The sequence below is a fragment of the Simochromis diagramma genome, unplaced genomic scaffold (assembly GCF_900408965.1).
Source record: "Simochromis diagramma unplaced genomic scaffold, fSimDia1.1 OVJJ01000334.1, whole genome shotgun sequence".
Taxonomy (NCBI): domain Eukaryota; kingdom Metazoa; phylum Chordata; class Actinopteri; order Cichliformes; family Cichlidae; genus Simochromis; species Simochromis diagramma.
The window spans coordinates 4,801,152-4,816,196 of record NW_024386764.1 but is presented as its reverse complement, the minus strand read 5'-3'; the positions used below and the strand labels follow the sequence as shown (position 1 = coordinate 4,816,196).

At 40.3% G+C, this 15,045-nt stretch overlaps 1 protein-coding gene and 1 long non-coding RNA gene across 2 annotated transcripts in view; one reads left to right on the top strand and one right to left on the bottom strand.

Moving 5' to 3' along the window:
- Positions 1-5,938, bottom strand: part of nr5a2 (nuclear receptor subfamily 5, group A, member 2) — a 70,633-nt gene extending 64,695 nt beyond the window's left edge. Inside the window, exons 1-2 of the mRNA XM_040032573.1 lie at positions 5,240-5,938; positions 1,939-2,057 (exon numbers count right to left, since the gene is read on the bottom strand). Of these exons, the coding sequence (XP_039888507.1) occupies positions 1,939-2,057; positions 5,240-5,321 (201 nt within the window). The 5' untranslated portion in view covers positions 5,322-5,938. The remainder of the gene's footprint in view (positions 1-1,938; positions 2,058-5,239) is intronic.
- Positions 5,939-6,096: 158 nt separating this feature from the next.
- Positions 6,097-12,440, top strand: LOC120734027. Its single transcript, XR_005695952.1, has 2 exons — positions 6,097-6,201; positions 12,022-12,440. It is a non-coding gene; the product is annotated as an uncharacterized LOC120734027 (long non-coding RNA).
- The last annotated feature ends 2,605 nt before the right edge of the window (positions 12,441-15,045 follow it).

Below are 15,045 nucleotides of genomic sequence, written 5' to 3'. Positions count from 1 at the left end.
TGTTTGCATGTACACTTGTTGAGTGCAAAGGTGGGTTTAGGGATGTGGTAAATCAATTGGGGATAAGAATCTGTATGTGTGTGTGTGTGTGTGTGTGTGTTGGGGAATCTTTCTTTTTCTGTGTGTGTGTGTGTATGTGTTGTGTATTTGTGTATCTGTGTGTGTCAGCTCAAATATGGAAGCCAAAGCAAAGCTCAAAAAAAAATGTGACCCTGATAACGAGCGTTATTCACAACTTTGTTCCTGGGGCTCAAAGGGTGGAAGAGGAGAGCGGTGCAGGCTCGAGAAAAATTATGACATTACTTCAAAATTACAAAAATTACAAAAATAAAAGGAAATATTTTATTCTGATAGTGCATAAGAAAAAAAGAATGTCGTATACGTAAGGCCGAGACTACAATGTAGCTGCTCTGTTTATCCAGCTTTGTTCAGGAGACACAATGGATATGGATTGCTCTGCCTATCTAACAGAGTGTGTTTAATGTCAAAATGAATCTGTCGAGCACCGGTGATTATACTTTTAACGGGACAGGCTGCCTTCATTTTAGAGATAATCAATGACAAGCTTCAGGTGAGTATCAATATTATTAATGTTTCAGCAAGCATACACAGCACTTTATCAAAGACCTCTTCATCTGCATCGTGCGTGCTTCCATACATGCACGGCAGAGTGTTTCAGCCAAACTGGAAAATGTGTGGACTGGCTGTCCTGCGTGAGCCTTCACTGAGCCTGAAAAGCAGCAGAGATGCCACTGACTGCTCCCTTCAAGCAAATGCTTAGCATTTCAAGGTCATAATATGGGATAAAATCTATAACATCTGCTTTGAATAATGACCACATAGGCAAGAAATGTGCACTAGCACATCATTACTGAGGAGCTGCAATTTTACACTGAATAGTGTTAACACAGAGACATTTGTCTTAGCTTAATTTTGTGCTGACAGCTTTACTGGTTGAGGGGGAAAAAACTTGGGAAATGCCTGTTTGCTCTGCTGAGGGGAACACTGGAAAGATGCAGAAGGAGACAAATAGGTTGTTGATAGATCTCAAATTAAGCTTTAACAGTTTGATTTGCGTGGCTTCATTATTAGCCTGCACATGGAAACGTCGTGCTGTTGAGGTCTTAATGAACTTGTGATGAGAGTTTTAGACAGCAGGGTGCAAGCCTGTGCAAACAGAAACTCTGCTATTGTACGCTTTCCTTCGTGGGTTAAAGCCCCCCCACCACACACACGCACACCTCCTGTGGTTGGTGGTTGCAAAAAAAAAAAAACAACAACATAATAATTTGCGAACACTCTTTGCCTGCTTTTGAACTCCAGTGTCTTTTCCAAGCCGTTCCACACTTTACAAAAATCCTCTGACACTCGCAGGAAGAGTTTGTTAGATCAACTGTCACAACAATATTTGACCCCTGGCCTCTTTACTGTTGGTTTTCCTGCAGTGTTAATGGTGAGGAGCTGAAATGTTACTCTAATATTACACTTGTTGCAAATCATTCTTTAAAAAAAATCTGCTTAAATGCTTGGCATGCAAAAAAAGAGAGAGAAGGACAGAAATGACACCATCCAGATAAGCAGTTTTCTTCACAGTGGGTAGCCCATAGTATTTAGGAAAATGGCTGACACAAGAGGAAGTATAATATCAGAGAGCGCATTAAACTCATGAAGACCACAGTTTAGTCTGTGTAAGCCTCATAGTGACACATGTTGATGCCCTACAGGGACTTCAGAGGCTAATACAAATAACTGGACATATATAATTGCATGACACTGCACAACGATAGACAAGAGTGCACTTGAATATTTTATACATCGAAGCAGTTAATCAGAGGTCACCACAGGCACACAGTACCATGCACACTTTATGTTAATAGGCAACTTCTTGCTTAAATCGTGCGGCATTTGTTTTCTATTTAGGGAATTGGGGGCACCAACCTTGCAGCTTTCGCAGGTCAAAAGTCCGTAGTGATACCCTGAAACCTTGTCTCCGCACACGGGACACATCTCGTCCAGGTCTTCGTCATATGAGTAGTCCATCATTTTTAACTGAGGGGCTGGAGGAGGACACACGGAGACACATACACAGAGAGAAGTCTATTTCAGTGCCGGGGAATCTCTTTTCCAAAAAAGCCCTCTTTCATCCATCCATCGTGATGGATGAAAGAGGGTGCGGAATCGCGCGGGGCAAATTAATGAGATTTTTCAAAGTTCTCGAAGACTTTTTTAAAGGTTAAATTTGAGGAGCAAAAAACGACGAATAGTAGCTTTTGGATAGAGCTGAGAGGACGCGATCATTTATTACTCCCTCTTCCTCTGCTCTTCTACATCCGTCTCAGACAGGAGCCAAAATAATAATAATGATAATAAAAAGAAGCTCATGAAAGTGAGCCTCATACATATGCAATATGTATCCGAGTCGTGAAATCGCTGGGGGAAATCGAGAGATATTAGACTTAAGGATTGGAGGAGAAAATGTTACCGCCCACAGACAAATGAAGACACACAGAGAAGCCCTTATCTCTGCAGGCGAGGGAGAAAAAACCCCATCCAAACCCAACTTGAACCAACATTATTTTTCTCTATTTAAGAATCAGCCACAGTACTACAGGCCGTTTAATTTTATTTGCCTTATAGTGGTACAAACATTTTATGTGGAGCTGTGCGCTGCATTTTAAAAGTTCTCAATTCATAATTTTCCTGGTTACCGAGTTTTAGCCATTATTTATACTGAAGAGAAAATAATGACAAACGCTGGAAATAACTAACTATGTAATTTTAAATAAGGGAGGAAAAGCATAAAAATTCCCTCACCTTCCTTGCAGATTTTCCTCCTTTTCTCTCCCCCCCTCTCTTTTTTTTTAATGTTTAGGTCTTAATAGTCTACATACAAATACGACTATTTCTGAGGTGTCTAGCCCTCTTTGCCCTGTTAGAAATACCCACCTGCATAAGTCTCTGTGTGTGACAGCGCTACAAGCAAACGGGCATGCTGACTTTTACAACAGTTACAAAAGTCTTTATGGCACTAATCATAAAAAGCAGGCAGGATCAAAAAGGAAACCACAGTGGATATAGCTGTAAAAGTGGAAATATTTTGTCAACTACGCCTTCCAATGCCTTTACATGGGCTATTAGTACTGCTCGACTTCAAAATCCACTCATCTGCTCTCTCCGAGACCTATTAATTAGACATGATTTCTAGTTTGTTAGCGCGTTGCCCTGCTGGGATCAGCGTATCCCAGCTGAAGCAACAAGTTCCACCAAGCTCCGTTTTTTCCCTTTTCTTTTATTTCCTTCCACAGAAGCTCAAAGCAAGCTCGATTTTCGAACTTTCTTCTGCGTTAAAGCGCAAGAAGGACACGATTTTAAAGGCCTGTTCTTACGACGTACCGCAGGTGCATTTTGGACGCCTTTTCAAAAAGAAAATAAACGCTATCCGAGCCCTGGTTGCAGTTCTGAAGTGATGACGCAGTGGAAAGGAAATAATAAATTAAGATATCCGAGGGGTGTCCGTCCTGAGGCCGACAATAATGAATATTTATTTTACAGGATCCTATCCAAATATTTTCTTTCTTTCAATTGTCATTGCTATGGTGTTTCCGTTATTTTGTACAGTGAATTTCGCCTTTTAAGGAGCTCTAACAGCACATGACGCGACGTTATGCCTGTAATTATAGTCCAAATAGTGTTTTTTATGCACAGACAAATTGAATATATTTCAGCACCTCGTTGTATAACTGACAGACGCAGGTGAATGCATACAACGTCTGCGCAGATTACCTCCAGAAACACATCGGCCCGACCGTCAATCATTTACTGTCCACTTGCTCATAAAATAACAAAAGACAAAACAAAACAAAACAAAAAACCCAACGTCCTCCAATTGTCAAAAAAACAAAACAAAACAAAAAACCTCGTGATTCTAAAAGAAATTCATTTCAGTCGGAGCTTCCTTGTTTTAGCTGCCTGTAAAAAAAACAGTTGGGGTAAAATAAGAAAAAAGGTAAAAGGGCTGGCAAACAAGCCACTCCTTGTTTAAAGTGAGAATACGTTATCAATGTCTTATAAACCGAGAGCGGGCTAATTGATTGTCCGGTTATACTGCCGTGGAAAGACATGCTGGAAATGATCAGGGTTATATGAGTTTTAACTTGCCATTGAGGTCAGAATTTCTTCAAAAATGTAGCTGTTTAATGTGCAGCCTGCTGTGAAGATCAAGAAAATAGATTTTTACGGCATGCCATTGGGAATTTAAATAATTATGCTCATTCTGAAAAAAAATGGAGGGATCCTAAAATTTGCTCTTAATTTTTTTTTAAATGACACAGATTTCGAACATCTGAAGGCCTTACGCAGTTCTCCTCGAATGTGAGATAAAAACCTCCAACAACAACAGTTTAAAGCTTACAAAAAAGATTTCACACTACAGCATTAAAGCAACATCTAAAACGTAGTGATTTAGTTTAACTTTATTTTGCAGCTGTATTTCATTTGAGAGTAGAATCAACTTGGCTGTACTACGAGAGAAAGCTATTGCGAAACTACGTGTTGGCACACATTACCAAGCTCTTCTTTACCGTTTGTAAAATCAATAAACTAGCTCATAATTATTTTCTTCTTGGGTAAAAGTTTGCTGTCCTTAGTCAAATATTTTAATCTTAATCAGACACTCCAGTTTTGCTTCGACATCAACAACTCTTCCACAGCAGTTTTCTTTAGAAACAAAACCACGAGCAGGTTTGAGATATTTCTTACTCCGCTAAGAGAAAGTCATCTGTTTCATTCTAAAATCAGAGAAATAAAAAAAAAGAAACAAACAAGAAAAAGTTACATTGACAGAATATCTCTGCTCTGTTTCTTGCTTTTTACGCGCTGCTGCCGCTCGCTCTAAGCGTGAATGACAGGTAGGTACCTGTTTGACCGCGGGCCAAACTTTAAAAAAAAGTGCTTCCAAGTTGAAGTGGAAGAACATTATCGAAGCCTTTTGGAGATCATGTTGAATAATAATAATAATAATAAAACCCCCTAGTAATTACCTGCTAAGTTCGTGGAATCAACGCGTTCGTGTATTGGCGTATGACAGATCGGTAACTGTTCCTCATTATAAGAAAAAATGTAACGAATACAAGCATGTACATTTTAGTGAGTACACTCTCAGCCGGAAAACGCTCCACGAAGACAGCGAAGTGGAAGCTTCGGGCAGGCTACCGAGATTCAAATGAATGACAGCTCTTACCCTGCATGTTCCTTGGCATGTGCCCCTGTTCGCCATACGATCGAGAGAGTCCCAGGGATTCAGTCTCGAATTTGGGCAGCATGACAGCACTGCCGGCCTGAGATAGAGACTCCGCACCGCACGGCGGGACACCTGGACGTCAGAGGCAGGCGTTCGCACAAACACCCCCCGAAAGACTGTCCCGAGCGACTTCTACCGTCCTATTTCTTACTTTATAATTCTCTTTCACTTCCAATTATCAGGCAATGCTCCAACGATAAAGCCAGATTAAGACTTTTTTCTAAACAACGGGCTTGCATAGCCTGTGTGTAACGCTGCTTTGACTTAGCTACACTGATTTAAAAAAATATTAAAACGCATTTACGCAAAAAAGAAAGGAAAAATCTCAGAAATAACGCAGGAGAAAACGGAGTGATTCCTTCTAAACTAAGTAAGAAGCACTTTCGCGAAGAGTTAGGGAATCACTCTGCACTTAAGAAAACAGCACAAGGTCCGGATTAGAATGCGATGGTAAGTTTCCCTTTATCTTTTCCAAAGTCTTTAAAGCGCGTCAGCCATTAATGTGAGACTGTCAGTGTAACTTTCAGCCTTGAGCAGACAAGCACGAGCCGCCGGGGCCGCCCTCTCCTGTGCGTAAAGTCGGATTCGGTGAGTCGGTCGGACTGTCTGGAGATGTGGAGATCTCTCCTCCTCCTCCTCGCGGCTTTGTTTACTCCGCTCTCTCCAATCCGAGACGCATGCGGTCGTCTGACATCATCTTCCTCCGATCCAATCAGGAAAGAAGACCGGGAAACATCGCCTCAAACTCTCCAGGTCCATCTCTCCAAAATCTCATCTATTCAATCCCGTTAATGACGGACTTTAAAAGCGGAGGGAGAACAAGGAAATCAAGAGAAGTGATGCAACTGTAGTGAGATCACCGACTGCGTCTGGGCGCACGGAATGCAAATACAAAGCGCAAGGTATGTGGATCAGAGCGCTTTAGCACACGCACGCACAGGGAGCGTGAGAGCGAGCGTTGCTATATGCTAAGTAATTTTTTCATATATATACAAACTTTAAAAGATGAACTATTGTGACAAAATTATACTCTTTCCTTCTGCTTTTCTTTCTTCTCTGTGTGTGTGTCTGCGCCCGTGTGTGCGGGTGTGACCACTCCATCTTAAAATACAGGTGAGGACATTGTAAATTCTCCATAAGGCCATATAAATTTCATGGAAAACTCGAGCATCACCGGCCTCAGGCTTGAAATGACCTCACTGTCTAATCAAATCGCCCCCTTTATGCAATAAATTATACCTTTGCTTCTGAATCATTAACAGTAATTGGCTGAGCAGGGATCAATTAGTGATCTGACGTCACTGCCTTTCAAATTAAATACACGCAAAAAAGAATTACACTACAGCATCCCCGTAATGCCCCACGACCACAATCACAAAAAGCTTGTGTAACTTATTTTAGTTCGCAGACCACAGAGAAATATCCAACTTTTGAATCAGGTAGAAGTCTAAACTATTTTCTGTCACGTTAAGGAAACGATCTGGATTCCTGTTGTCTGCGCATGTCTTTTAGTGAGTTACTAAACTCGGAAAACGTTATTGTTTTAAAGCACCGTTATAAAGGATCGCCACAAAACCTTTACTTCCCGCAGGTGCGTATATACTACTCCAAAATCTGTTTGGGGCTTTCCTAATCACTGCTGTGGGTAATTTAGTCATGAGGAAAATTGACATAAAAGTGATCCACATCGTTGAATGGCAGAATACCGTCACTTCAAAACATTCATGAAGCCAAAAGTGTTTGTGTGGAAATGGCGGCGGTGTGTTTTTATGAGTGACGGAGACACGGAAAATCACCAGACAAATCTGACGAACATAAAAGGGTTACAGAGGACACACACACACACACACACACACGTTTCAGTACCCACAGCTAATGGTAATGTTAAGACTTTGTCATCTCTGAAAGAAAAATATTTTTTATAGCAATATAGGGCAAAAACCCTGCTCATTATCATAAAATGCAAGGAGCACAGAAAGGTGAGGTCCCCCTGATGACAATTATTCCTCTTGTTTTAATATATAAATATATAACTAATAACATATTTTACTTGGAACAACAATTTCCAAGTAAAATACTTAGAAATTCAATTAAATAGATTTCACAGTAAAGCCAGAAACACAGTCAGAGCGCAGCCACAGCTGTTGTAGTCTTCCTTTTTTTTTTTACAGAGTTGAGTAGCTAAAGTCTGGGTGATTTATAGACAACCATTTTGCCATTATATATATATGTATATATATATATATGTATATATCACCTGTGTCGCCGCATACACACACACACACACACACACACGCACACAAAACAGGCTCATATGTACTGATCAGGTCCTCTTTGGAGCATTGCCCGTTTCTCCCAAAATGCTCTCATAAGTGAGTTGTCCTGTCTTTGTGAGGATGCTCTATGTAATGTATTTGTGTGGTTGTTATCATTATCCTAACTCAAACTTAAATTTTACAATAAACTTTAATGAAGTCATCACACTAAAATAAAAGCTATGGGGACTTGTTTTTCTGTACCTGCAATGTTAATCTGTAAACAGACTGATGCTCCTACTTCATCAGTACACTGTTCACTTGTACTTCATCTGTTCACAGGTTCTCTATGTGTGCTCACATACACACATAAACACACAAACACAGGCATACAGTAAGTTTCTATTATACTTCCAACTGAAATGTTTTCCTTACACAGTGATCTGGAGTCGTCTTTGGAAAACAAGTGAGATGTAATATATTCAAATACACAAAAATATAAAAAATCGAAAACTGTGAACTTTGGCTTTGAAATGAAAGTAGTTACCCTGCAAAGTAATCTCTGTATCCACACACAGACAAACACAAACAGGTCTTTTTATTTGTTTTGTTTTTAATTTTAGACAATGAGTTGGTGGCCAGGTTTAGGTTCTTAGGTTTGTCAGGATCCTGGGTGGTGGTGGTGATGGGGGTCCACCAATCAGCAATACACACTCAGTACTGAGTTGGGATTGGTTGAAACTGTGTTACTTGAGGGCAGTGGTGGGTGGAGTCAGAGGTTGACAAGCAAGAGAGGACAAGTAGGGGCTGAAGGGTGAGGGGGGAGCAGGGTAGGTTATAAAATGACACAGAGACTGATAAGACCTGTGGCAAGATAGCTTTACAGGAATGATTAACTTATTCAGAGAGAGAGAGAGAGAGAGGCCCAGTGAGTGATGGTGAAAGGTAATAAGAAACGTAGAGGCACAAAGGAAGTAAGGGAGGAAAAAGAGTAGGTCCAAACTTTGAAGATGAAGCATGAAGAAAATATTGTTCGATCATAACAGTCACAGAAACTGTTATGTGAACTTAATTAGATAGATAGATAGATACATAAGTAGTAGTACTTTATTGACACTGAGACTTTACAGTTTACAGCCTGAGGTTATAAAATGACACATTAAATGATGTACAAGAGTACAAATCAAACTCTGGACTATTCACCTCCCATGTTATGGTTCCAAGTTTGGATTTATCTGATTGGCACAGACACAAGCACACACAGTGACAATTTGAGCAGCAACACTGCAGGCTGTAAAAATGATCTTTTGCATGCATGCATGATAATTAAAAGTGCAAAAGAATTTAAAACTTCATGCAGTCTGTCTTTCACTTGTGTGTCATATTTTTTGCATGCGTGTTTTCATTTGTAGGGCTGACACCTTGTATGGTCTCAGCTTGCGTGTGAGTTTTATGAGGGAGTGCATGTTTGTGTGCGCGCTGTGTTCATGAATGAGTGTATTCCTGCGTGTACAAGTGTTCTGATCAAATAACAATAGCCTTGGAAATGTACAGCAACACACACTAACATCATTAAATTATAATCAACACACATATGCTATTCATAAGCAGGAAATCACCCCCTCCACCACTCACTGCCAGACACGGACACCCACATACACACCTCTCTCCCCTACCTGCTACTGTTTTCTGTATCGAAGATGTAATGTAAACAGTCATTTGTTCTAAAAATACAGCAGGACTCAAAGTACAGAGCAACAACTCACAAACAGAACTTCACTGAGGTAAACAAAACACGAGAGAATGATTTAAGGAAGTAGCTGTCAGTAGCTTTGAGGTTTTTGCGCTGTTCTTAGGATGGCAGTCTGCAGGAAAGAGACCTGTGATGTTGTGCCTGGAATCTGCTGGAATCTATCAGTTTGGTGGTTATGGCTCCTAATGTTCCCATTACCACTGGGACCACTTTGTTTTCCTGTGCTCCTTCTTTCAGATGTTGCTGTCCGCTGGGATTGCCACATCTATCACAACTGTGGTCTTGTGCTCCTTGTCAACCACCACTATGTCTGTTTGGGTTGCCAGCAGCTGCTTGTCTATCAAGAACCTGGAGTCCCACAGGACCTCAGCCCTGTTGTTCTTAACCACCTTTGGGGTTGTCTACCATCAGGACTTGGGTCCTTCTAATCCACAGACAGCACAGTAATGTTTCTGTACACTATTCCAGCCGCTTGATTGTGCCTCTCATTGTATGCTGTCCCAGCTTGCGTCTCTCATTCTGCTACAGTGTGCTGGACAGTACTCTGGGGAACCTTTGCACACTTTGCAGCTCAAGCTCTGTTTGCTGTGGTAGAGTTTTGCATTTATGGATCTGAAGTTTGGGCTTAATCTTGCGCTGCAATAATCAAAGCCTTGGTGCTGTCCTTTAGGTCAGCCTTTTGTGGCCACCTGCAGTTTTTCTCAGTGTCAGGTACTTTCTTTAACTCCACATCCCATTGCAGGTGCTTAGTCTTCCACAACTGTTTCCTGCCGTTCTCCTCACTGTTTTTCTTCAGCTGCCATCTCAGGAAGTATTCACAGATGCTCCGTGTTTCATCCTGAATTGTCGCTGTGACACTCATTAATCCTCGCCTTCCCTCTTTCTGTTGTTTGTTGAGGCTCAGGGTATCAACTTTGGGTGAAGATCACTGTGCACTGGGAAGAGTTTTTGTTTCTTTACACCGGTGGTAGCTGTCTCCACCTGTGGCCAGCGTATTATTCCAGCTGGGTATTTGATGACCAGTGGGACATATGTATTGTTTGCCTGGATTTTATTCCCACTATTAAGCTACCCTCTGAGCACCAGCCTTACCTTCTTTAGGTATTTGGCAGTAGCTGACCTTCTTGCATCTTCTTCATGGCTCCCGTTGGCCTGTGGGATACCCTTGTAACTGCCATGTATGTCCACTATTTTGCCTTCAGACAACTCCACCTCTTCAGTCCAGATCACCTTCCCTCTTTTTGCCACCATCTACCATTCAGCCACAGAGTCCACATCACAGTGTTCTTGCTGTAGATATGGAGAGATGGGCAGTAACGCGTTACATGTAATGCCTTACTGTAATCGGATTACTTTTTTCAAGTAACAAGTAAAGTAAGGGATTACTATTGCAAAAACGGTAATTAGATTACCGTTACTTTCCCGTAAGCACGCTGCATTACTGCGTTACTAAAACCGTGATTTTTTTGCGAGAATGTGTCATGACAGTGACGTAAACGAGTGTGACGTTCGTGACAACAGCTGTGTGCAGATCAACAATGGATAATAAGAAGGTAGAATGGAGATAACCATTTAATTCTACTCGCACTGAGTTGTAGGCTTTCTTGTAGTCCTAGTGTACTGCTCTATCAAGCAGTGGCTGGTGTTTTCATCCTCTGGTGTTGTTTCCAATGTCTTTCTGAGCTGTACTCATGTTTAGACTCATGGACTTTCTCAGTCTGGTTGCTATGATGCTTTCATGATTGAGCTTTCATGTTGTGTAGAGGCCACTAAACATCCTCATTCACGATCAGGATTGTTCTGCCCTGTATTAGCCAATCTGCTGTTAGCAGACCACTTATTTGTGCTGCGAGGTATTCATGGAGTGCTATAACCTTCTTCACTTAATATGGGTGGATAACATCAGGTTCTGGTGCTGCCCAGGTCTTTATGTTTTGCCTGAGACAGGTAGTTGGATAACTGCATTTGTGGCCTTGATTAGTTTTTGTGTGGTGTGCCAACCTCAGTTCATTGAATTCACCTATTGTATCAGGATGGGAATCATTCTGTTGTGTCCATCCTGCTTAGTTTAGGTTGATATTTACTCTTCGTCTAATTCCTGAAGGTAAAACTTTGACTCCTAATCTCCTACATGCTCCTTTTAATTCACCAGCAAGTCTCAAATCTTGTCTGCATAAGAGGTTGCAAGAAATAAACAAAGAAAATGAGAGATTATTAAAGATTTGTGGAAAATGAGGTGTTGTGAGTCTTTTTTCCTTTTTTTGGATTGAAGACGATGGGTTTTATCCACCAACCAAAAGAGAGAAACACTTCTACAGTTCAGTTTGGATATGATACCGTATCATAACTTAACTGATTTATTCTATGGTGAGTATTTCTGTAAAGCCTTCCATGTGGACAGTTTTGGAGCATTGAAGTCATGCTGAGAGGCTGAAGGTTAATTCTACTCCTTTTTCTAGACACTCTCTATGGGAACATACACTTCTGACTCTCTCTCAGCTTTCAGTAACCATTTAAAGCATCTGGTATCAAACATCTAGAAAAAGTAGCAACTACATTTTGATTGTGGTTCTTGTGTGAATTCTATCGCTCTTACACTAAAAATCACAAATCAAATCAAATAGTTATTAAACTTATAATAGTACAAGTACAGATTAATGATTAAAGTGGTATTACATGTCTTGTACTCCTTTGACTTTCTATTGTGCCCCCAGGTCAGCTGCTGTTACCTGCTGGTCCCCAGTTCTTTGGATGAAGGCAGTCAATGGAGGAAACAAAGTGTGTCAACAGCAAGTGTTGACATTTGGCTTAGGAGATAAACCTCACAGGGGATCAAACAAAGACTGGCTCTTTTGAGTGGAGAAAGGAGTGTGTGTGAGTGTGCGTGCGCGCATATGTTTGTGTAAAGATGTTTCAATGTCGCAAGATTTCTGCTGACGTCCTGAAGCCGAAGGACGCTGATAATTGTCTGAGGGCTTTGGTTATCTCCATGTCAAAAGGCTGAGTGAACTTAAAAGTGAGATGAGGTGCACAACACACATGCAAAGATGTTTTAATTATTCATAGCTTCACAAAAAAGAAAAAAAATATAAGAGATATAAATATAAAAAAGCAAAGAGAATATTTTCTGACACGACTGGCATCTATGTGCTCAAACACAAAGTCCCACAGAAACACACGGTGTAACAAGTGTGCCGATGCGAAAGAATTTTTGACTCTTTCACAGCAGAATGAGAAAAATGTAAAGATCATAGAAAGGTTCATTTCTAAATGACACTTAAAAGGAGGAAGACTCTTCCAATGGTTGAATAAAGAATGGGCAGCATTATTTCTCCCCTACAGAAAAGCTGCCGTGTCAATAAACCTGTCTAGAGACCAGCATTAGTACAGATACATATCAATATGCTCGTTGCTACAGGGAATGCAGTGTTACAGGTTATTCACATGATTCCAGGATGTCTTTCAAATTTCATCTAAAAAGTGCATCACAGATCCTTCATTCATGCCTCTATATTTCTAATTTTAACCCTGTTTAAATTAGCCTGTAGGTTTAAATGCTCAAAACCAAAAACTTTTGTCTTTTTCCTGCTGAAAAAAAAAGCCAGGGGTCTGACTAAGGAGCTTGGCTCTTCTTACACAATATATAATGTTTTTAATGCGATGGCAGTTTATTTTTCACACATGCACTGTGTGGAGATGCTACCAAAATAGGCAACTGATGTTAGGTTGCACTAAAGACCAAGGGAGGACATGAAAACACAGTAATCCAAACCCAGTCGTTTATTGGTTTTGAATTGGCCTTAGAGCTTCAACAATTTCTAATGGTCGTTTAGACATAGCTGTGGTCTGTGGGCATACATTCAAAACTAGTGGTAACGCTGGCCATACCCTACCTTAAATGGTTGCACAAACATATAGGCATTTTCCTATTGTGTTCACATGGGAAATAAGAATTTAGTCCACTGGGTCTCAGTTCCTCTGAGTTCATGAATAGCCACGTGCCCACTCTTGCTGCCAGCAAAAGAAAACTGGCCATACTTTGCTCTTTAGCTTTATAAAGTTAGGTTGAGCAGCAGCGATGGAAGTTCTGTATAAGGCTAAATGCCCTGCTATCATCCCTAACATAAAGGACAGTCAAAGTGTCTGTTTTTGTGTACTATTGAAACATCACAATTATCGAAAATCCATTAAATTTGGTACAGGTTGTTCTTGAAGGTCAGTCAATAAATAAACTGACTTAAGCACTATAGTAAACACTTTATCGAAGAGGATTATGGCCACTGTAAAAGGAAAAAGGTGGGGACGTCAAAATTCAAAACAAAAAAGACATCCCCACTTTTTTTCCCGCTGTGGCCCTAATCCTCTTCTGTAGCGCTTCCATATACAACACAAGGTGACTAAATGGCAACCATCCATGGATCCAGTTTCCTAAGCCTTTATTCAGCTGAGGTTGCAGGGGAGCTGGAGGGTATATCTGAGCACTAGGTGAGTGAAAATCTACACTGTGGTGAAAACAAAATGTATCTCAATCATATGTTTTGTCCATCACAGTAGATTCAAGACTAGACATTACATTTCACCACCAGCATTAAGACAAAAATCTTGTGGAAGGATGCTGTTTATCCATCGTTACACAACACTTTACAAAGATGTTGTATTTATCTATTTATTTTGTCACTCTTCTTTACGTTACACTTGTGGCGCTTGTTTATACCGCTCATATATGAAAACACAGACTTGGATGCTAATTTATCATGCTATTCTTTTAACCTTCAGTACATCACTGTGTATAGTGAAATGGAAAAAATGGCTGTTCATAAATAATAATATATTATTCAACAAATTAATAATCTCAACATATTTGTATCACTCTTCTGTAATGTACACGTAATGTCAAAAACGTACATGTAGCTCATTTTGAGATCAGCCACTATGCACATCTAATATATACAAAATTTGTAAAGGTTGGAATGTTATAATAATAATTCCCAAAAGCTATATAGATAATCCTGATAATCCTGATACCTTAAATAATTTATAAAGTAAGTTTCTTGGAGTTAATAGATTAAATAAATTATTTAATCAAATTAATAATCTAATATTCTGATAACCAGAATGTACTGTGCAGTGAACACACATCATTTGCATAATTTTTTAATGTGTAACTATTGAGCAGATAGGAGACATATATAGTGTAATAGTCACAGAGTAACACAGGCAATAGTACAGTCAGCTTTGTGTTGTGGCTTCAAAGTCTGCTCTAAACCCCAAGAGAGAGAAGTTGGTGGTATGCTGTCATTCTGTGTTAGTTTCACTTACTGAATGTTATCCAGAAGACAAACTGTAGCCCACTTATTACACATAACCGAGGATGACTGGAGAACGTTAGCCACGAAGTAATTGGGTTTATGTTGATGAAAATGCTTTTGTCATGGGACACGCGTCATTTACATTGCTGACAACAGACTACAGCAGATAAGTGCAGGAGGGAATAAGACAGTTGAGGTCGTCGATGTTATATATGGAAGATTCAAAAGAATTCAAGTGGAGAGTGTGAGAAAGTGAGCGCACACACACACACACACACACACACACACACACACACACACACACACACACACACACACACACACACACACACACATACAGTTTTCTCTGGGATAGCATAACATTATGTCCAGAGAATGTCTAGGAATGCTGTGGGAACTGTGACTCATACAACCTAGCCACTTCTCCCA